This window comes from Xiphophorus couchianus, chromosome 5 (assembly GCF_001444195.1).
Source record: "Xiphophorus couchianus chromosome 5, X_couchianus-1.0, whole genome shotgun sequence".
Lineage (NCBI taxonomy): Eukaryota > Metazoa > Chordata > Actinopteri > Cyprinodontiformes > Poeciliidae > Xiphophorus > Xiphophorus couchianus.
In genome coordinates, this window is record NC_040232.1 from 6,208,245 (window position 1) to 6,231,226 (window position 22,982).

General features: G+C 36.1%; 2 protein-coding genes across 4 annotated transcripts in view; one reads left to right on the forward strand and one right to left on the reverse strand.

Annotated features, from left to right (window-relative positions):
• Positions 1 to 1,314: 1,314 nt before the first annotated feature.
• Positions 1,315 to 7,797, reverse strand: naf1 (nuclear assembly factor 1 homolog (S. cerevisiae)). 3 transcript variants are annotated; one of them, XM_028018911.1, is made up of 9 exons: positions 7,684 to 7,797; positions 6,625 to 7,127; positions 6,030 to 6,168; positions 5,412 to 5,505; positions 5,256 to 5,338; positions 5,019 to 5,179; positions 4,880 to 4,931; positions 4,595 to 4,679; positions 1,315 to 3,725 (listed from the first exon to the last, which is right to left on the reverse strand). In XM_028018911.1, exons 2-9 carry the CDS (start codon positions 7,083 to 7,085, stop codon positions 3,358 to 3,360), a joined length of 1,443 nt encoding a protein of 480 aa, XP_027874712.1. In that variant the 5' UTR covers positions 7,086 to 7,127; positions 7,684 to 7,797; the 3' UTR covers positions 1,315 to 3,357. The 3 variants fall into 3 exon arrangements, with proteins under 3 accessions (XP_027874712.1, XP_027874713.1, XP_027874714.1); XM_028018912.1 differs by having other exon boundaries at positions 7,703 to 7,756; XM_028018913.1 differs by having other exon boundaries at positions 6,625 to 7,085; positions 7,684 to 7,750.
• Positions 7,798 to 22,303: 14,506 nt separating this feature from the next.
• Positions 22,304 to 22,982, forward strand: part of vegfc (vascular endothelial growth factor c) — a 49,552-nt gene continuing 48,873 nt past the window's right edge. Inside the window, exon 1 of the mRNA XM_028018963.1 lies at positions 22,304 to 22,674. Coding sequence (XP_027874764.1) covers positions 22,555 to 22,674 — 120 coding nt within the window. The 5' untranslated portion in view covers positions 22,304 to 22,554. The remainder of the gene's footprint in view (positions 22,675 to 22,982) is intronic.

A 22,982-nucleotide genomic window follows, 5' to 3' on the forward strand; every position in this document is an offset into this window, starting at 1 on the left:
AGAACAATAGAAAGATGCATTTCAATTAAAGATGTGTTTGACAGTGAGATTAAACAATATAAATGTGAAGTGATATGAAGTAAAAGCTGACGTTTTGTTGAAATATGTATGTAATCTGATCTTAAGTTTTATTTGAATGTGAATTGGAGGGAGGCATTATAAGGAGCTGGCACATCCTTAGCATAGCTAGAGGGAACAAGCGGTGCCGCCATGAGCTAAAGTGATATCAGAAGAAGCTGTTGAAAGAGCCGACCTTCAGTCACAGTGAGCGAAGGTCACCGTCTACATGCATTAGATAGTTCAGGCTAGACTTGTGGTTTAAAAAGACGTCTTAATTTGGGTGTTACTGAGTTTGACAGTACGTATCTTGCTAGGTGTGAGTTTCACATCAGAATTTAGGACAACATGGTGCATGCAGATGCCCCTGTGTACTGTTCTGGTTGGTTCAACGGCTCCAATTTTAACATCAACTCTTTAAAGCTGCAGGATGTGACTTTAAAAAAAAATGTTTTGTACATATTTGTAAAAACTGTCATGTTGTGACAAGATGAGACAGATAATCTGTGAAAAAAATCTATTTCCTCCGCCTCCTCCCTGTGCTATTACCATCTGAAGAAATGCACCACCCGGTCAGAAACAACCAATCAGAGCCAGGAGGCGGGTCTCAGCGCTGTCAATCAACGCTACTCAATGTGCTAAGAATGGAGAAACAACTTATCGTTCCATGAAAACTGTTTATCCGCCGTCATCGGTGGCTCTGCTAACTAGCCTTAGCATTGGTGGCAGGCTGTGTTGTGGTGAACCAGCTGTAGAATAACAAACAAGTGATTGACAGCACTAAGACCCGCCTCCTGGCGCTGATTGGTTGTTTCTGACTAGGAGCGGTGCATTTCGGCAGTTAGTATTGGGAGCATTTTTTAAAAAGAGGTTATGTGTCTTATATTATTCTGATAATCTAACAATAATAATTATGTAGAAATAAAAAAAACAACAAAAAAACAAGTTACATAGTGCAGCTTTAGCTTCTGTCAGTGCTGGTTATGTTGAACATTGTTGCTAAAGATCAAATCTAATTTTGTAGGTTAAGAACTCATATTGTTGACCAAAACTATTTAAAGAAATAAAAGCAGATAATTTATGTAATTCATTTCACCAAACAAGCAGAACTATCTCCTTCAAATCCACTTTCAGATCTCCCAAAAAAAAAAAAAAAAAAAAAGGAAACAAATCTCAACCAAGAAATTATATTTTAGACATCTGGTGCAACATGTTAAGTCTGAAAACAGATTAAACTACAATTAGATTAAACAGGAAGTAACTTGAATTCCAGTTTTCCATCATTTTATTCGATTAATGACTGAATTATGGCTGCAGTGACAAACTGCAGGGCTTGTGGGAAAGAAAAGTTTAGCATTTTAACACATTCTTATATCACAGTTACAAGTGCAGAACAACAAAGACAGTAACTACATTGAAATCAGTAGAAAAAAATGTGAATGAAGACATGGTGCTACCCTGATGGGGAACAAAAAGTCTAACTAACTCAAAAAGTCTCCTGAGGTTTAAGGATGACATGAACGGATTAGTTTAGTTACAAAAACACAGTATTACACACTTTTTTCCCCTTGAGGATTTGAAAAATAATGTCCTGTTTACAAGCTGAGTGTAAAAGATTACAATAGATAATGTGACTGAAGTTTTTAGGATTCCAGATGATCAACAAATACTGAGTTCACTAGTTTCACAAAGTCTTATTTGCTTTTGAAAAATATTACAGCGCCTGTGCTTTGGTCTGTTCATTAATCTGAAATGTTCAACAAGAAGCATCTAAAATGAACAACAATGCGAAATACGGAGAATTCACCTACTAATTGTTTGTCATTGTAATTCTGCAGTTAGTGGCACCTCCAGAAATTTTTCAAACGGAAAATGTTTCAGGGGCACACCTAATGAAATAAAAATATATATATTTGTGCATTTATTTATTTATTAGGTTTAACAATTATGTCTTCAGAGTCATAACTATGACTCTGAGGAGACCAGTATTTTTCAAGAGGGGTTCATGGCCCCCATTGGTCCTTCTACCAACTGTAATAAACAATACTTGAATGAGACTAAAGAGCTCCCTTTAGCTCTGGTTCATGTAGTACAATTTCATGAAGTTACTAACTATGGAAGAAAGTATTTCTGTTTTGTTTCGCAGGACTTTGAAGGAGGTGAATGTGGTTTAAAGTGGTGCTGTCCATCTCCCCTGCTTTGTTATTTCATATTGTTGTAGTTTGGTTGTTTCATGCTCACTATGAAAACCAATGATTTCAAATCATTTTCAATAATCTCCAGGAAGAAAATGCGATTGTATAACTTTTATTTGCTTGGGTATAATAAAAACAGAGTTTAAACGTCAGCAAAAAGTGTACAATTAAATTAAACGTGAACATTTTTGTGAGTGTTTATCTTCATAATGAATTAATCTCCGGACTAAACAAAATTTTAGGTACAGAACAGCTGAAATAGACAGATTTTTTTTTTGGGTGTGAAGAGACGAAAAAAAGGTCAAATAAAGTCGTTTTAGAGCTGGTTGGTGCGTCTCTAAGCTTTCAGTCACAGTGAGCGGTGCCATCTTGGTTCATAAGGATTCACAGTCTGCAGGTGATCAATTCCCAAAAGCCCATATTACATGAGCAAATGAGGTGAAAGTGGCAGAAAAATAAAAAAAAACCATGGGTGTAGGACTGCACCCTTGCTTTAGTTACAAAAACAGACCCCTGAGTTGCAGTTTTCTGGCCGATCACCTATCTTTCAAACATCTGACCTGCCAATTCCGATTTTGGCCAATGCCAATTTTTTTTGTCTGAAATGCTGCTAAAAAGAGAAAGAAAGTTGCTAAGTTGGCAACAATGGGGTGACTGTCAAACCTCTCTCACTGCAGAGCAGAATAGGAAAGTCGTTGATTACTGACCTTTGCAACGTTGCACAAGATTAGTGGATAAGATTGGCTTCATATACAAGTATCGGCCGATCCCTTATCTCTCAAAATTAAGGAAATCGGCAAAGATAAACTGGCTGGCTGATAAATCAATGCACTCCTAAAAGAAAATGTTCTGCATAATTAAAAATGTTTATATCTGAAAAATAAAAACAACAAAAAATGTAAAATATCAAAATAAAAAGCTGCTCACAGCTTCATTATCCGTTACAAGTGATTTACTGTTTTTTTTAAATTAATTTACACATAAAAAATTTACAGCCTACCAGCCACTAAACTGATAGGCTGCTGAAAGTAAATCATATATTCCTTATAACAAACAAAAATCACCCTACCAACTTGGGGAATGTGTGTGTGTGTGTGTGTGTGTGTTAGTGAGGTGACGAGGGGGGATGAGGTGGCGGTGGTGGAGGCGGAGGAGGAGGGAAGTCAACATAGGGGACAGAGTTTGGATGCCAGAAAGACGGGGAGAAAGATGGGTTGAAAAACGCTGGAGGAAGAGGAGGAGGAGGGTAGAGGGGGAAGCTGGGTGGAGAGAAAGGGTGATGATGATGAGGATGAGGAAGATAAGGGGAGTGGGAAGGAAAGTATGCAGGAGGAATGTCCGTGTGTCCAGGTGGAGGGTAGGAGTGGGCGGATGGCGGCGGCGCATTTCTCGGGTGCTGATGTCGGACTCGGTTTCTGGCGTGTCGGGGCTGGAAAGCCCGCCGGTCGAGGTTCTGCTGCTGACTGGATTTATCTGAAAGAGAGGAAGAAATTTAAAAAGTTTATCACTTTTAGGCCTTTTTAAAAATAGATCTAAGTTAGGTTTGTCACCTTTTCCCATCTTTAGTCTATTTTATATTCTTTTGATTTATCTAAATGTAAATATTTATAAAATGAAGTGGAATAGTTTTACTTTTCAAAATAAAAGTAAGTCATATATAAGCCTGGCACAAAAAGCAATTAATTGCATAATAAATTAAAATGAGCTCAATAACTTCCATTCTGATGATTAATATTCTTTGTTCTGTTTACAGAAATCATAATATATTTTATACATAGTTTTGGTTGTGTGTGGTTTTTATTTATTGCTTTTGGTTGTTGTGTTTTATTCTGGATATTTAAAATGTCTTCTAGTTCAAAATTAAAGTCCATTAGTTTTAGAGAGGGCAAACCTGTATTAACAAGCCATTATCAAATATATTACAGCAAATGGTCTCAGAATGACAATGTTAGAATTTATCGCAATAATTTCTAGCAAAATTGTGACAGTCCTCCTCATATATGTTTTCTTTTTTTTTGCATAAGATTACAAGAACAGTTCTTCCTTTTGCAAAGTAAATTTGATTTAGATGCAAACTGGCATAAAAATATGCATTTTCTCTGTATAATTTATAAATAGTTTTGTTTTTTAATATCTGCAATCATCACTGCAATATCAGTGTGTGAAACATTAGAATTGCAAAACAAGGCTTAGAAATAAAAAAAAATGTTTTTAAATAAAACTCCTGGTTTTATGAAAATATATAAAAGTTAAATGAATGGCGACACCAAAACTGTCAAAGTGAAAAAAGAGGAGATAAGTTTCTCCGACATCATATGACAGAGTTATGTTTGTGGGAGTACCTGCACAGCCATTTTCCTTCCTTTTGCTGTTCCTTATTTTTCTTTTTGCCTCCTGCTCCTTCTCATCATCACTATAATCCAAAGCCTGGAGGAGGCGAAGAGAAAGAAGAGTTGTGTACCACATTGTGTATTTTTCTACATTATGTCATCAAAATGTAGATATTTATAAATATAAAGAGAGATTCAAAGGTTTGGTTACTGCCAGATGGTTTACAACACAAGGTAAAGCAGCGTTTCTAAACCCAGTAAGCCACAGAAACTGATCCTAACATGAGCTGTGATTACCTCTTCTGGTGGTTCATCATCATTCTTCCAGGAAGCATCAGATCCTTTTAAACTGTGGAAAGCAACATTATTTTGTAACACACAGAGTTTTCTACATAGGTAATCATCTGCTGGACAGAAGGTGGAGGCGTGTCCTTACAGTTTGAGCTGCTGCGTCAGGATGTACTCCGTGTACTCTTTGAGTGCTGGAGCAAAATAAACAGTCGATCCCTCAGTCAGGCCTTTGCTGCTGATCTGATCTGAAGAGTTGAAGCGCAAAACGTACAAAGGACTGCACACAGGGCCGAACACCTCAAACACCTAAAACACACCAGCAGAACGTTATCAGCACGCTGAAAGCATCAGATTTAAATTCAGTCTGACTTTATGTTCTCACCTTTCCCACAGCCACCCTGTCGGACCTGAACAGGATGCTGTCCTCATTCAGAGCAGGCGTGTTCTTCAGGGACTGGATAATAACTGAGAGGACAAACACAGAGTTAAACGACGGAGCAGTTCTGAGGATGCGTTGATCAGCAGGGAGTCCACTCACCAAGCTGCTGGATGATACTGGAGACCGTTCCCGCTGGCTGCAGCGCGGCTTCCTCAGGTAAGCTCACACTGACTTCCTCCACAGCTGGAAGCTCCTGCACACAAACGGGAACGTCTAGTAAATGACGCAGCTAATAATAAACCGGCTTAAGTTTTCCAACAATATTCCCTTAAAATTAGTGTGACACAACATTGACACAGCAAAAGCATAAAATCCTACCAAGTATTTTAGGTTTAGTTTTTAGTGCAAACTTGAAGTAAGAAAGCTAACTTACAAGTAACTTTTTAGCAAGATATAAAAGCTTGTTTTAAGGAAATAATTCCTTAATATTGATGACAAGACATTTTTCCCATGTTGTAAGTCAATTTATCTGCCAATGGAACAAGAATTTTTTCATCAATATTAACCACTATTATCCACTTTTTTCTCATTTCTGCTTCCACCATTACCTGACTTTTAGCATCTTGGAAGCTTTAACCTGTGTAAGGTGTCTATTGTATTTAATACCTGCTTAAAGTACAATTATAAGGAATACCATGTCATTGTTATCAACTACTTAGTTAATGACAGTTAAAATCAAACACAAAAACTTCTTAACTTTATAAAACACAAGCTGACCTCAAGTAAGACTTCATCTCTAGCTTTGACAGGGGCTGGTTGGCTGAAACCTTCATCAACATCCTCAAACACAGGGGCAGGGGAGGAAGAGGAGGATGAGGAAGAAGAGGAGGATGAGGAAGAAGATGAAGAACTGTCACTAGTAAAGGGAAAATACAAATATTAGTATCGGTTTTCTTTACAGTTTCTAGTGTCGAATCCGGTGCAAAAGATCAGCAGGTGCACTGCAAAAACACAAACTTTACCAAGTAAAAAAAAAACTTATAAGTAACCTTTAAGCAACATATAGGGGTTTGTTTTAAGTGAATATTAATGAAAAAGTACTAGCTCTATTGGCAGATTATTTAACAAGATATTTTTCCCATGTTATAACTGAAATAATCTGCCAATGGTACTAGAACTTCTTCATCAATATGGAATTATTTATTTAAAATAAGCTCCTATATTGCTGAAAAGTCACTTTTAGTTTTTTTTGTCTTACTTAAGACAAAACTAACTTAAAAAGTGTAGTAAGGTATTATCACTAGACACTAAACCAGAAATACTTAATATTTTGTGTTTTTGCGGTGCACTGTGTGTGTTTGAGTGTAAACACCTGTCTGAATCCTCCGACTCCTCGTCCACACAGCCAGCCTCACATACAAAGCTCACAGGGAGCGTTACTGCTGATGGGGCTGTTTGGACAGCTCCCGCTTCATCTGCCTCCGTACGTGTGTTTGCTGGTGTGGCATCGTCTCGGGTCACAGAAACATGCTCTGCGTGCGTTACCATAGTGACCTGCACCTCCTTCCCCTCGTTTTCTGATGGCAAGTTGTGATCGTTCATCTCTGGTAGATGTGATGTTGAAGTGTCTGTGTGGACAGACTTGTTTGAGTCCTCATTCTCACACTGAGACACCGAAGGGAGCCCATCTGTTTCCTCTGCCTGCGTTTGTATGGCATCCTCTCTGGTCACAAGGAGATTTTCTAGCTGAGTTGTCATGGCGACCTCCATCTCTTCTGCATTCTCCATCAGTGGCAGGTTCTGTTTATCATCACCTGGCGAGCTTCTGTCCATCTGAGAAGCCAATTAAAGTGTTTCCAAGCAGATTATGTCACTCTGCATGACAGAATAAGACATAAAGTGGCTGTCACATAAAACTCTTTATACGAATAAAATATTAACTTCTTATAGTCTGAGGCATCATATATATATTTTTAGAAACTGTATAAGAAAACAAAAATATCCTTTATTGGGAAATATAAAAATAAGAGTAAAATACTGTACAGACGGGGCAATTTTACAAGATAAGATTAAGAAAATAATAACACTAAAATGTTATTAAAAATAAAAATATAAACTATGAACAAAGCACATTTTTTTGAATATATAGGCTACTTTAAATGCTAGTTCACGTTTATACGATAATTTTAGAGCAAAACTACTTCGAGTGAAAATAAAATAACTGCTGTGAATAAAATGTCAGCGTGTTATTATACCAGCATCCAAACTTAGCTCCGTGAGCTAACAGGCTAATGCTAGCCGCGTTGTTTTTAAACTCGCGCACGTTCATTGAACCAGCACGAGCTCAGAAAAACACCTTTATAACGCCATAAACACAGAGCTAACACTGTGACACCGGCTCCGTTTACAACAAAACCTTTCTGTATAATACCTGTCTGAGGAGAAGTTACATCCACGTTGAGGACACGCGCACAGGTTTGGAAAATCACTCACACAACTTCCTGTACTCACTTTCAAAATAAAACTGAATGATTAATAGAAAAACCTAAAGGTGAGCGCATGTTGGAAGAAAATACGATGAAAACATAAAGAACTGGGTAAAACAAATCCCTCTGAAATAAAAAAACAACTGCTTGTTATTAGGTTTTCTTTGTCACAGGCGTCTGTTGCACGGCGTGGGGAATTTAAGCAAGACTATAAATGAAAACTTAAAGAAACGCTAAAACGTTTAGATAATTTCAGTTATTTTTAAAAAGATAGACGTGATTTAAAGCAGTGAGGAACATATACATATATTTATATTTAATAACAGAACTCTGTTGATAAGATTAGATTTAAAAGATAATCTCTACATTTAACTTAAACAAACTGCTAAACTCAGACATATGAATTTAAATGCAATACTCAGTAATACTAATGTATTATACTTATTAAATTAAGTGCAGCTACTACGGTAATCACTTTGAAAATATTTTAAAACTACATTTCACTGGGGTCTGTAGTTACTGCAAGTTTTATTTGAAAAATAGCATACGGGTTCCTTCAATTAGTAAACAGATGTTTACGTGAACTTTCCGCACGTAAAAAGTACAGAGCACGTGTGATTCAAGGCTATGGCAAGACAATTTGCCATATTTTCTGGTGTGCGCTAGTAGCCGCTGTTGGTCGTCTGTGTGGCAAATTAATCGGGAGTGAGCGACCCCTGTGCTGTGCTTAGTGATTTTATGCAGGGTAACTTCCTGATTAAGTCTTGAAACTCTTTGCTGGGCAGCAAAATGTCATCAGAGGTGGATATAAGTTGCTAAAGATGGCAGACAATTTTATTTACTACACTTGATCTCCAGATGGAAAGTAACTCTAAAAGAACAAAACTTGTGTATAAAAGTGTTTCTGGTGCATTTTTAGTTAAACTCTTTCATTACTTTATCATTTTTAACGAATTTATTTGATTCTGTAGTGTTTTTAAAAACATAATTTTTCTATTCACATTTACAGCTCTGGAAAAAAATGAGACCACTTAAAATGATCAGTTTCTCTGATTCGACTTTTTATAAATATATTTGAGTAAAATGAACATTGTTATTTTATTCTATGAACTACTGACAACATGTCTCTGAAATTCCAAGCATAAATTCATTTGCTGTAAATGAGAAATGGTCAAAATAACAAAAAAGCTGCAGAGCTTTAAGACCTCAAATAATGCAAAGAAAACAAGTTCATATTCATTTAGAAACAACAATACAAATGTGACGACTCTTGCAGGTAAAAATAATATTGTGACATCAGATAACCCCTAAAGAACAATATTGCTGATGTATTTTTCAAATAGCAACTTTGTACTTGGAGAAAATTACAATTGATCCCCTAAAAAAAAAATAATTCAGTTGTTTTTTTTACAAAATTTTTTTCCTACCTTTTTTATGCCTTAAGAAAATTAAAAAAAAATATCTTGACACAAAGGTTCATAATTCATTCTTAACTTAGGTTAACTTATGGAGTGTTCAGAATGTACTATATGAGGAGATTTTTTTTCTGTTTCATTACTGCATTATTTTTACAGCATTTATTTTATTTCGCAGTTTTTTAAATACAGAATTTCTCTATTCACTTTACAACAATACATTTTTCTTCGGCATTGTCCAGAATGATTCAGAGGTAGGTAAAAACGGAAACAGTAGATGGCAGCACAAAGCTTTGTCCTTCTTCCTGAGCTTTCCAAATAGAACATCAATGTGAGCTTTCGAACTCTTCACCCAAAATAACCACCGCAATTTGATTGATTTGATCTGTAAATTCCCAAAAAAAGCTTAATTTTTTCATCACAGACAATGAAAATAATTCTTTTCTAACACACGGGATTTTACTCCACATACTGATGGATGTTTGGATGTGGAATGTGCACATAAGGTCTTGAAAGGCTGACAAGGAATTTTGATCCAAGAAATGTGCTAAAAACCTTTTTGTTTTATGAGCCCTCTGCTTCAGGACAGCCAAACAGCTGTCAGCCGCAGTCTTAGTTTCTCACTTTTCTAAATATTCATTCTTGACCTTCATTTGGCTGGATTTCACTACAGCGTCTGTTGTAAGATGTTCACAGTACTGAGGATGTGACAGCTCTGATTACAATCATTTGTTTCTTAACTGCATGTTTTGTATTAGAGAAATTTAAATCATTTAAATTCTGCAGTAAAAATGCAAACCTTCTAGCTTAAGTGTCTCTATTTTTTCCTTTCTGATAAATGTAAAATAAATACAGTTGCTTACCAGTGTTGCAGAGATAATCAGCTTACACCATCTAGCTGCTTTAGTAAGGCACTGAAGGAACTTTGCTTAGAATAAACACAACGTGACTCAAACGCTTCAAAGCAGCCATTTGCTGCAGGAGTACAGTTTGGTGGAGATCAGAATGACATATACGGGCCTGTCAAACGCTTTACGTCAACTGTAAGAATAGCTGCTCTAGAAACTTAGCAGGAATCATATTTGTGTTCCCCCAAGGAGTTGGGAAATTTGCTATTATTGTCCATCCATGTGACTCACCTCTAAAGAATGCTAGAATTGTGCTGGTGTCCCCATCCAAGGGAGTCTGGATGGCAACAAATCTCCCTGATATACTACATTTGTGTCCTTCTTTACAGTGAAACTCACAAAACTCCTAAATATATTTTGATTTTCTCCAAGGATACAACACAAAGAGAAATTAGAAACTCTTTTTGTGTGAATTCAATGATAAAATGAAAAAGTACTCTGCATGATTAAAGAGATGATTCAAAAATAACTTTATAATTTATTAATATTCAGATAACCTATGTTGTATTGATGTTGTATAAGTAATAAACCAAAAGGCAAAAGCAAATACAAAGCACAAACTTTCCCTGAACAATGTAGAAGCGCACATCTAGTGAAAAACAACTACACTGTAAAACATTTGAAGGTGGTGTAACTTGAAAACGTAAGTTCACCTGCTGCTATGAAAATGCAACTTAAGTCAGCAAGAAAATTGTTTTTGTTTTAACTCAGAAATTAAAGTTCATGAAGTCGATTTAACAACAAGAGACAAGTTGTCTAAACATTAGAGTTCATTAATCTTGAATTGTGAGTTTTAACTTAATGCAGCAATTTAAACCAAAGAATTATTTCACAATATGCAAGAAAAAAAAACTGCCCTCACCAGGTTAAAGAGCCACATTTCTCTGTTATTTTTACTCACATTATCAAGTTAAAATAACTATTTTTTTTAAACTTTAGAATAATTTAAATTCTTGTTTCAAATTGCATGAACAAAACGTATGATCTGATAATGAATGTTATTAAACATCACAATGCATTCTGATAAAAAACATTTAGTGTGAAAAGGACATAAAAATAAACATTTGCCTTAATAAATCACAAGAGTCAGATCAATGTAACACATCCATCTCAGGATACTAAAACATGCCGCTAAGCATTCTGGGAAACAGTTCCCACTCCTGTCTTTTCCCTTTCAGTTTTCTTTAGCGCCAACCTATAAATTCTAGTTTATTCAACTCTTGGAGTTTTTTTGTTTTGTTTTGTTTTATCCCTCCAGGGGGTCTTTTGTGGGCTCTAGTGTCCCTTATATGATAGTAGGCTGACAGGAAACGGGGGAAGACATGCGGCAAATGTCGTCGGGTCCGGGAGTCGAACCCGCGACGGCCGCATCGAGGACTCAAGGCCTCCAAATAGGGGTTGCGCTAACCACTACGCCACCACGGCACGCCCCAACTCTTGGAGGTTTGATAAAATTAATAAAAAGTTAACACAACTTACTACTATAAGTTTATCTTTCGTAAACTCACACATTTAGGTTCAAAATCTAAAACTCGCTAAATTTATTTGACTTAAATAGAAGAAGACAATAGACACAACTAAATGCGGCTCGAATGTTTTAGTGTAGGGATCACCGTGACCCAGTTCCACCCATTTCTTTGGCTTCTCAAAACAAAATAATCATGTCTTGTTTTTGTATACACACACGCAAACTGATTCAAGTATAAAAATCAACAGATGATCTGACTAATAAATTACTCTGAGCCTGAACTGGAAGGAGAAAACTGTTTCCCCTCCAAATCTGAATTCAGCTCTGCTTTCCAGGCTGAAAGGAATGAGCTGCCAAATGAAGCTGAAAAATAACACAGCTAAGAAAAGATTTAAGTCAAAGCTGATCTAATAACAACTGTGACCTGTGGTTAGGGTATTTCAATATTTCAGTGATCGAATTGGTATGTGCAGCACTGTTTCTAGGAAATCCTGCTGAAAAGGAAGGTTTCTGCCTCATCATCAGATGTCTCATCTTTTGTCTTTGATAACAGATGAAGCAATAAAAGTTGCAGCTGTTGCCTATTGTGCCCCTCATGGGCCAGGTTGATATGCACCTGCGACTCTATGATGTCATATAGTGCAGAAGTTGGAAACTATATCCCCTGAAGCATTTTTCCCTGAAAACAAGTTTTTGAAAGGATGATTTAGAATAGGGTGTGCTCCAGCACCATTGTTTTAAGGAATCTATTCCTTTTCTGTTGATGTGCATTGTGACTGGTAGTCAGGGAATTGAACTTTATTTCTGGACGTGTTTGTTGGTCATAAAGTTGGCAGATGTTGTTTTTCTTGGTTGGAAAATGTTTTTTTTTTTTTTTGTCTTATTGTCCTTCGCAGTCACACAAAAACAGAAAACAGGTGCTGTTTTCCAGTTTTACGGTCCCAATATTACTCATTGTGTCACCAATGACAATGTAAAGTCAACATACCACCACCACTAAACACAGATTTTCCCTTTTTGATGGGAAATACCCTCAACCCAAACCCCAACCAATGCATGACAGATATTAACTGTGTGTTAAGTGTCTGTGCTTTTTTCTTATTTGTTTTCTTATGAACTAGATCGTTTCTTGAGCAACATGCCAGCTTAACTTCAACACGACTCAACTCTAAAAACTATTACTTCTGACATTTAATAATGTTTACTTTAACTTTTAAGTTCCTTGTCAATAATTTTTATAAGCTAAAGATGCGCATTTCCCAGATTTGACATTATATTTGTGGCAGCTGAAAATAATTTAAACATTGGCATTAGTTATTCTATTATCCATCATTTAAAATAAGTATTTGACATGTTTTTCTTGAATTTTCTCTTATGGGTCCATTGACGTAAAATTCACAACAGATGTTGGCAACAACCCAAGCAATCCATAAATACAATAAAAATCAAAACAAATAAGTAAAGTGTAAAAAATGAAATGACACAGGGAATAAGCATTGATCACAAGAAGAAAATAATCTGCAATAAAAGGCAGAGAGTCAAGAAACAAACTAAAATCTGCATTTGTATGACTGGGAAAACCAAAAAGATCTTCACAAAAAGTACTAGGAGTTGCAAATAATACTAATAACAATCACAACTACATTTCTAAGTTTCTGAATGTTCCAGTTAGTTAGTGCTGTTGTTCCCTAATTTGGAAGTGGAAAGAACACAATTTCACCAAAAACAGCCAAGACTAAGTTTTCCTCATAATATTTCTAACAAAGGAGCCAGTAGAATAATAATAATAATAATAATAATAATAATAATAATAATAATAATAATAATAATAATAATAAGAGTTATCCAGGAGGACTCACAAAGTGCTTCAGAAAGACCTGGAAACAGCAGAGAACAGCTTTTAAAAACAATAAGTAAAGCACCGTATTGTACACTCTCTGCACAATACTCCACTGCTGAAGAAAAACTTTGTAAATGCTTCTTTAAAGTTAATGCAGAAAATATGGACAAGCTAGTTAAATACGGGAAAGAACAGCCTGGTCAGCAAAGACCGAAGTTGAACTATTTGGATATCAGAGCTTCCAGGTGTGGTCACATCTAACCGGCTGTTTTTATTTAACTCTCCGGTGTTTATCTGTCTTTACTAAAAGCTGTTTTAGGATAATCTGTTTTTATGGCACATATGAGGAACAGAGACTTAATTTCACTGAAGATGACGTTTGTAAACCAAAAGTATTGTTAAACATATTATTTCATTTAGTAAAGATTTAGTACAATTGAAGTCCTTTTATGACTCTGGGATCAGGTTTTTACTGAAACTATACTGCTGTTATATTTCTTTATGGCTCATAAAGGGTAACGTTATTGGCTAACTATTTCAACAAACAAAATAATAAACTTGGCAGAAGAACTGTCAAGGTTCTTTGTGCAGTCCATTTCAATCTAATCCATGATGTGGGACATTATCATGAATTTCTATTTTTGTAAAACTCTTAATGAACCATGCATACTTAACGACTGAAAGACTAATGAGCCATGGACATTTTATCTTTGACATTTTATCATGCTTCTTTTCAGGCTCCATGTCTTGTGAAATTCTTCCAGATTTCTGCGACATTCACCTACTTATGGCGCAATCCCAGTTGAAACCATCAATTCAGAAGATTGCAGGACATTTCTGAAACATTTACAATTACAAAACTGAATTGACCTTCAGATGCAGGGTTTGCAAGTTCAATGAAAGTATTTCGCACGTGCATCAGGTTTTCTCTGATAATAAAGAAATAATTGGATATTTCCTTAGGGTGTGCTTAACATATACGTGTACAATAATAAATTAGATTACATGTTGAGATTAGGCTTGACTATTAGATTAAAAGTATCTTTTGAAAATAACATTCAAAGAAGTATTAAACTGCACCAAAGTGGTGTACATGTTCAGGGTTGCTGTGGGGTTATTTTTGACACAAATAGGACCCCATAGATTACAATGTCAGGCCTTCTGTAAATGACAAATAATGTAAATAAGTTTTAAGGAGTGATTTAAAGTGTTCCAGACTATAGGCAGATCTAATGTTGAACGGTCATTTCCGTTTTGGGATTAATAAAGTATTTTTTAATTGATTGGAACTGAACAGACGTCGATGGATCCCTTGCAGCGTCACGTCACACACGCAAGATCGCGGCAACGTATTGGTATTTATCCCTTTGCTGTTGCGCACATTAACTGAATCATACCTACATCTCCAGGTTTCATTTATTAAAGTTGTTACGTACACTGATACATGTTGTTTGAGCCTTCAAGGTGTCCGTAGTTGTCTAGGTAGGAGCGCTGAACAAGGACGCGGCGAAGAGACGCAGGGGGAACCGTATCTGATGGGGAAACCCGAATCGACGTAACAACGGAATTGTTCTACCTATGGATGTTATGCGAACGAATCGGGTTTTTTTGTCCTCCAGCGTTGTGCGCATGCGCGAAATTTGCAGACGTTAACACTAACGTCTGCAACGTTCAGTTTAAATCAGCCCTCAGTTTCACCTTAAAAACATTTCATCCATCGCCTGCCATGCAAGAACGCATTTCTGTGGATTTTTATGTACTTTAAAATCAGGAGGGACCATTAATAGCCTCAGGTTTGGACACCCAGTCGGTCTCACACATACGAACTTATCAAAATGGCTTGATCCATATAAACCACAGACATGCACAAAAACCACTTTAAAAAGAAAATAGGAAAATAGCTTTCTTTATTAGCAAAATAGAACCTGTGACTTGTGAGAAGGTCGTAGAAATGTTTCAGTATTAATGATGAAAACTATTTTTTATTTTTTTTTATTTTTCCAGCGTCCGACTCTGTGAAAATACACCACTCATTACAACATCTCTCTAAGCCAAAGTGAAGCAATTATTTTCATATCAGTTCAAATTCCACAAGCGTCTGTGATTGCAGGACAAAAAGCGCAGCATTCCAGTTGGGGAATGCACCGAGGAATAATCACACACACACACACACACACACACACACACACACACACACACACACACACACACACACACACGCACACACACTCAGAAGGAGAGAGAGATTAGCTGTCCGTGCACAGGACTTTGACCTGCCTATTTCTGGGGGGTCTGAGCTATTACTGTTTAGATGTTCTGTGTGTTTGGGTGCATGGGTGCTCAATTAATTGCCTAACCAAGAGGTCATTGTTGAGTCAAGGATTTGTTGTTTATGTAACTGGGATCTGGAGAGATGCAGAGTGGAAGTAAAAACACAAACCTTATTTTTTTCTACAACGGTGGAACACTGTGAAATAATTAAGCAAATAACAAGCCATAAAATCTGCAAAGTTATCCATGTAATTCACTACTTTCTAAAGCAATACAAAGAAAAAACAAATGAGAGAAAAACACAGTTTGAAATGCTGTGCTTAAAGTTAGCTTGACCTGAGACATCACATAGCTATAAAAGTTGATAAGGAAGCTGTTTTATTTTTTCACATCACTTTTTACCCAATGAAAATATAATAGGACATTTAAGTAAATATAAAACTATCCAGCTCAAAATCAAAAACAAAGCATCAGACTGCAGTCTTGGCATTCTAAATTCATCTAAATAAATGAATTTTAGTCTCATTATCAAACTCAAAAATAATAATTTACAGGTCGAATAATGATTACATTTTTACAAGTCAAAGTCAAAGTTTATTTATATACCACATTTACAACAAACACAGTTGACCAAAGTGCTTCACGACAATCACATCATCACAGGGAATAAAAAAAAACATCTGGCAAAAATAATAAAACAATTATAAAATTGTTAGAAAATACCTAATAATATGAATAAAAACACTTTCAGCAATTCCTCTCCCCAAAAAACTTGAATCAGTGAAGTGTTAATGCTCTCATTTTTTCAAATTGGAAGATTTGTCAAGATGAACATTTCTTCAGCACAGATGAAAGAAAATTAGACTTCAATGAAGTTTCCATGGGAACAGTAATTAAACTAATAAAACACCAAACCTACTGTTAGTACAACTAATATCTATTTACTTACTACCTAATTTAGCAGGAGACAAACAATAAACAAACACAAAGCTTTTAAGGCTAAGACGATAAAGTTTGGAGGAAAACAGAAAAAGAAGCCAAAGTTCATAACTAAGTTTTCTTTCATCAGTTTTTGCTACTTTATAACAGGAATCAAAAGAGACCACTGTGGTCTGAATCTGGACTATTGGCTGAAATATTCCTCAGACTGGAAGTTCTTTCCTCGTTTGTTCAGTCATTTATCTGGGTTGTTTCTCATTTTAAAAGTCACCTTAAAAAGAAGTTTATAAGGTGACTTTGAGCAAGTTTCCAAGGCAGAACTGGAGTCTTGAACAATAACAATAAAAGTTTTGGGAGAGGAATATCACAGTCAGTCAACCCACATTCTTCATTATCCACTAGAGACCAAAATCTTAACAGACTGTCACTGTAGATGACATGGTGTCACAACTAGGCATATTTACACATGGAACAGTTCAAAACATTCGACTGAATAAATATTCCACGTTTCAGAGTTTAATCGTCACAGTTTCACAACACGAATTCACTGTGGATTGTTCAAAAAAGAAACTTTGACAGGATTTCAGACAAAATAAAACCTGGTGAGGTCATGAAAACATATTTTTTGAGAATCAAGGAAAGCATTGTTTTCCTGTGAAAATGTTGCATTTCCAAGAGAAAAGCTGTTTTTCTAGGTGAAAGGTCAAACCAGATCCATTCTGTGTATATCAATTCTCATCCCCTTCTTTTGTTTTGAAGGGGATGAGACTTTTATTTGACCATCCAACATGCAGTAAGATGCAACTAAAGGAAATGATTTATATCACGTGTCAAACACAAGGTCAGGGGGCCAAATCCGGCCCTCCATGGCTGCCACTGTGGCCCTCTAGACTCTAAAGGGACACATAAATAGAACTGTCAAGGCAACACCGTGCTTAAATATTATTTTATCAATCAAATCAAAGCAGTTTTTATCTGTTTACTGCCAAATTACATCCATCAGTCCAACCACTTTCCTGCAAATTATCGTGAAAATTCATGCTAAATCAATAAATCCCTGCACTTTTTGGTGCTAATGCGTAATTGTGACTTTATTGCAGATTTTTGGCAAAAATGGTAAAAAAATATTGGATCCAAGTGACATTTTACTCCCACTTGCAGTTGGATGTGTTTCTTCTACGAAACAGGTAGGCCTATCTCTGCCTAACATGATGTCAAGTTATGAGTAATAAAAAGTCGCTTTTCCCATCATACATAAGTGAAAATATTTCTAAATTAGTACCACAAACACTTTGATTTTTATTACAAAATATCCCAGAAACAATCGCAAAATCCTGGAGGGCCTGAAAAGATTTTCAATATCATTTAATTTTAAGAACTTATTTATATTTTCACGGGTTTTAGCAACAGATTCTGGCACAACCGTCCGTTTAGCAACATTCATGATCTTGATTTGGCCCAAAATGTAATTGAGTTTGACAATCCAGACTTAGATGTTTTTAAAATCATAAATTATATATATTTTTTAACTTTAGCAAAACAAATGATTACCCTAATCATACATTATCATACCTTAAGCAAAATGTCTTTACCTAAACTTTTTCCTTTAGGTTCAGACAAAATAAATGGGACCACAAAAACATAAGTGAATTGAAATATATAACACAATTTAATTTTCATATACGTTTCTATACACGTAGCTGTGCCAAATAACTTTGATGGCAGTATTCAAAGCTAAATAAACCCCCCGCAAATTTTTTTTCATGACTTTGCATGGTATATGATCATTGATCCCATTTCTTTTTACATACATAGTTAAAAAAATGAAACCAAAGACATGACACAGATCCAAAGCTCCAAACAAGCAGCCATTATTCAGGTCATTGACCTGCTTCCTTTGACCCAGGCTAATTAATGTTGTCTAACTGTCAACCAGCTAACAAAAGGAGGCTTATCTCACCCATAACAGGCTTTCCTCATAATTAATTACTGCATTAGTATGGGAATACAAACTGGAGATGTAGTTTTTAAATTAAATTTCACACCTAATACCTCTTTCCATTTGTCACATTCAAAACATTTGAAAACGGCCTCAGTTTCCTTACCAAACTACTCCAGCTTTGAACTTAAATATGGTGTAAAGAACTACTACATATATCTGTTTTTTTTTTCAGTTTTATCATATTCATTCCTATATTGAAGGTATTTATGTGTATTTGTAAAAACAGCAACATTCACAAATTATCTTGAAGAGAAACAATAGAAATCAATCTACTTATATAGTACTTGTTTAAAAAAATAAGCAAACTCTAACAACTTTAAACGAAGTAATCATTAAACCTTCAGGTTCCTCTTCAGATGCAATTCTCACATTTTTACTCAGTTGAACCATCAGCTCTTTATGTCAAGAATAAGTTTTATCCCCAATGTGGTCCCACATATATTCAAGCTACTAAACCATCAGTTTAAATAAAAAACAATAAAAAACACCTCAACCGACACACTTTGTTTTAATTTCAGGACAATCCAAATTCTCATTCCATCCAAAAATATTGTCAAAAATATGTCTTATGCAAATAAATGCAAAATGTATACTTTCAATGCTTTCAACTTTGAGGAAAGTCGAGGCTTTTTCATTATCAGAAGCTTTATGTGTTTATCTAAAAGCAGTTTTCATGTGAATTTCACAAAAAATTCTTGTTGAATCTCCCAGTTTTGTTCATTAATTGACCATATTAGACAAATTTTGATCTTTAGAATATTATCCGTGTGGAGAGTTGAAAACCTGAGTCCTGCTTCAGGGTGTCGATGTCAGAGCAATGGCTCAACAAGGAGTCGATGCGATTGTTAAACCTTGACGATTGTTTATAATCTACCAATTCTGTCAAGAAATGTAAATGAGGTATTGGCTCTAAATGGGACAACCTGATTAAACAAAGTTAAATAAATAAATTGTTCATTAATCTGTGTTTAATTGTTCTCCGGTGGAAAAAGAATAGTTCAAATGATAAAAAAAAAAATTATTTGCCATTCACACCAATCAACCATGCTTATGGTAATGTTTCCATTTAAGATAACATTAGTATTTTTTGCTAATTTTAGCTTTTGAACAGGTGTTTTCATACTGAGTAGATTATATTTGTTGTAGGTTAACATTCTAGCGATAGCCCTTATGCTAGGGGTGAGGCTGTGCACCAGGTCAGCATCGATACATGTGAGGACATAAGACAGCTACTATTAGTAATAGCTAGGGTGACCAGACGTCCTCTTTTTCCCGGACATGTCCTACTTTTCAGACCTAAAAAGATGTCCGGGGGGAATTTAAAAATCGTCCGGGATTTTGGTCAACTGCCTCAAAACACATTACATAGCTTACAGTGCATTGTGATTACATTGCCACTCCGTTCCACTACTCCATTCCAGGTTTCTTTGGATGGCAAATTAGTCACGCCCTTCTCCCCAAATCCAATCATTATGTGTGCGAGTGTGTGTGGGAAAAGTAAAGATAGCTGAGTTGACTTGTACACCAGCCGCTAGACTAGTTAAACCTTAAGTGTGACAGGCGATAGCACATGTTTGTCCGCCGATTCTACGGCAAAAATGCCTAAACGAAAGTGTACGTTTACGGAGGAATTAAAGAAAAGATTCCCGTGCTTTCGTCAAGGTCGTGATCCCTATGAGGCGGAGTGTTTGACGTGTAAGGCAGGCACTTATGTGTCTGTGGCAAATAAAGGCGCCAATGACCTGCAAGTGCACGTGAATTCAGCAAAGCACGCGAAAGCTCTTCGGCTAAAGAGGGAGCCTTTTCTTTTATTATTGTTATTTTTTATGTAGGCTATCACTACAATCAAAAATGTTAGGGTTCATATGTTTTTGTTAGTGTACTAGGCCTATGTTTTGTGTTGTTCAATAAATGCAATCTTTACACTGACACCATGTGTGGTGTTGTGTAGTAACAGATGTGCGGTGCCGCCATCTGCAGGTAAGTATAAGGTCAGTAACGAGACACAATATTTTTTTGGGGGGGGGGGGGGGGGCTTATGAAGTACCCCCCACCCCCAACAAAAAAAGAAAAAAAGTGTCCTCCTTTTCAGAAACCCAAATCTGGTCACCCTGGTAATAGCTGTAAATGCAAGATGAGTCTAATTATTGCAACATTAGAAGAATTTAAACTTCAGTTAATTTCTTGACAATAGAATCTCTGACAAGTTTGAGCATGGAAGTTTTGTCTTCTGAATGGTTGTGTGAAGAGACATTTTTTGCAAGTCTGCTTTGATTTTAATGTGTGTGTGTGTGTTTTGCAAATGTGAGCATTTGTTTATGTATGTTGTAGTCCTGTGGAATGCTGGTCATGCTGAAGGACTTCACATCCCCTAACATGCATGCAATGTGGCCCCTCACAACACATTATTCTTCAATAACAAAGTCTGCTAGACTTGTAGATGGAGCATGACCCCCTACACAGAGGGAAGTTTCCATTTCTCCACCACATGCACACACGTGTGTCAGTATTACATTTCTCCTCAAGGTCTGTACAGTAACTCTCTCACTTTGTAGCATGCTAGGCAAATTTTCTTTAGTTGAACCTACTTACACTCTGTTGTGGATTCACTTTGTTTATACTTTTACTCATTAGGAAGAGACAAACAGTGATGAAGTTTTCTGATTTGTGAAGATAAACTGCCCCTCTATCCTGTAATCAATTACAGAAATCCCGATTTTAACAGAGCAAAGGTCAAATATTTTCTGGAAAAGATGTTTCTTGATGCCAAACTAGTAATTTACTGGGTTATTAGATAAATAGATACGCAGATTATTTCACCTACAGCATGGGAAGAATATCTTGTGTAAGTGAAATAATTTTCCAATTGAACAAGTAGTTTCTCATCAATATTAAGAAATTATTGACTTAAAACCAGTTCCTGTATCTTATAGGAACTGTAAGAAATAAATTTAAATCTGACTTATTTATTTTGTTACTTTAAGGAGTATTTTTTACATAATTGTACTTTTTACTTTTACTTGAGTAATTTTATTAAATTTAGATTCAAAAATACTATATTATTAACCCAAAAGGGAAATTAAATGTTGTAGCTTATTAATTTAGATTCTTCAAAGGGTTATTGAAGGTGATATTGATGGCTGTGCAGGAAAGATCTTCTGCAACAGTATTATGAAGTATTTTTAGTCTTGAGTAAAATTTCTGTATTTTCTACCTACTGAATGAAAAACAAACAAGTTTCAACTAAAAATTCACTAGAAACTGACACAGACCTGCGGCTTTTGTTAAAGTTTTATACATTTTCATTGAGAAGAACTAATTTGGAACATTTTTCTTTTATTTTATGTGATATTTTTTGTTACTTATATAAATTACTGTAATCTTTGTCCTTAAAATACCAAAATTTTCACTTAATTTTATATTTGGCTCGACTGATTATGTCATTTAAAAATATTAAATAACTGCTAATTTGATCAGTTGTTAGATATAACAAATACTTTTTCTTGGAAGGCTACTTTTTACTTTACTTGAGTAAACATGTTGGAGTAGTGCTACTCTTACTTGAGTACTACTTTTGGTTACTCTGCCCACCTCTGAGTGAATCCAACCGAACATGTTGGGGAGGATTTTTCCATCTGTCCTCTTGCTGGTTAAGTAAGGGGGCCACCTTTGGGCTCTTATTTTGAAGGCACACGCGGTTGGTTTTTCTGCGATAAATTGACGCGACAGCCTCCGCTGACCCTCCAGATTTATCTGTTTCCATATGACCGGGCTTCCATCCACAGCGGCTCCCAGACACATGCTGCCGGGCCTCCGCGGAGCAACAATTGGACCTTGACAGCGAGAGAAAGGGGAAAGAGAGGGAGCCGGGCCAAATGTAAGAGGCTGATCAGCCGCAGCGGCGCACATTCAGACTTAAACCCCCCCTCTTTATGCGCCTTGGATCACAAACTTGCGCAGACGTCTTATAGACATGCACCTTTTGGGAATATCTCTGTTTCTGGCATATTTGCTCTACACTAACCTGGCCAGCGACTTCAGCCACAGAGACTATGATGATGAGTACGCGGAGCAGGAGCCGATGGACGAACCGGTGAGTTTAGTTGGAAGAGAAACTTTGTCTGTGCGTGAAATTTGTAACGCAGCGAACCCCCACGCTCCATCATGTGCTCATTTATAATCCCAGAGCATTTCTTTGTGGAGTCTCACTGTGGGAGAGCAGAAAGTGTTGGCAAGATTTCAGTTTATGAATGCTGCATATTTCTTTATTGTTTGAATAACAAAACATCAGTTTCTTGTTCTGATTCACTTCTTTTATCACTCAAAGCGGCCTGGTTTTTGTTGATTTTTTTCCCTCAACACTCAGCAGATCTTTTCAGGGAAACGAGGCAATAACTGGAC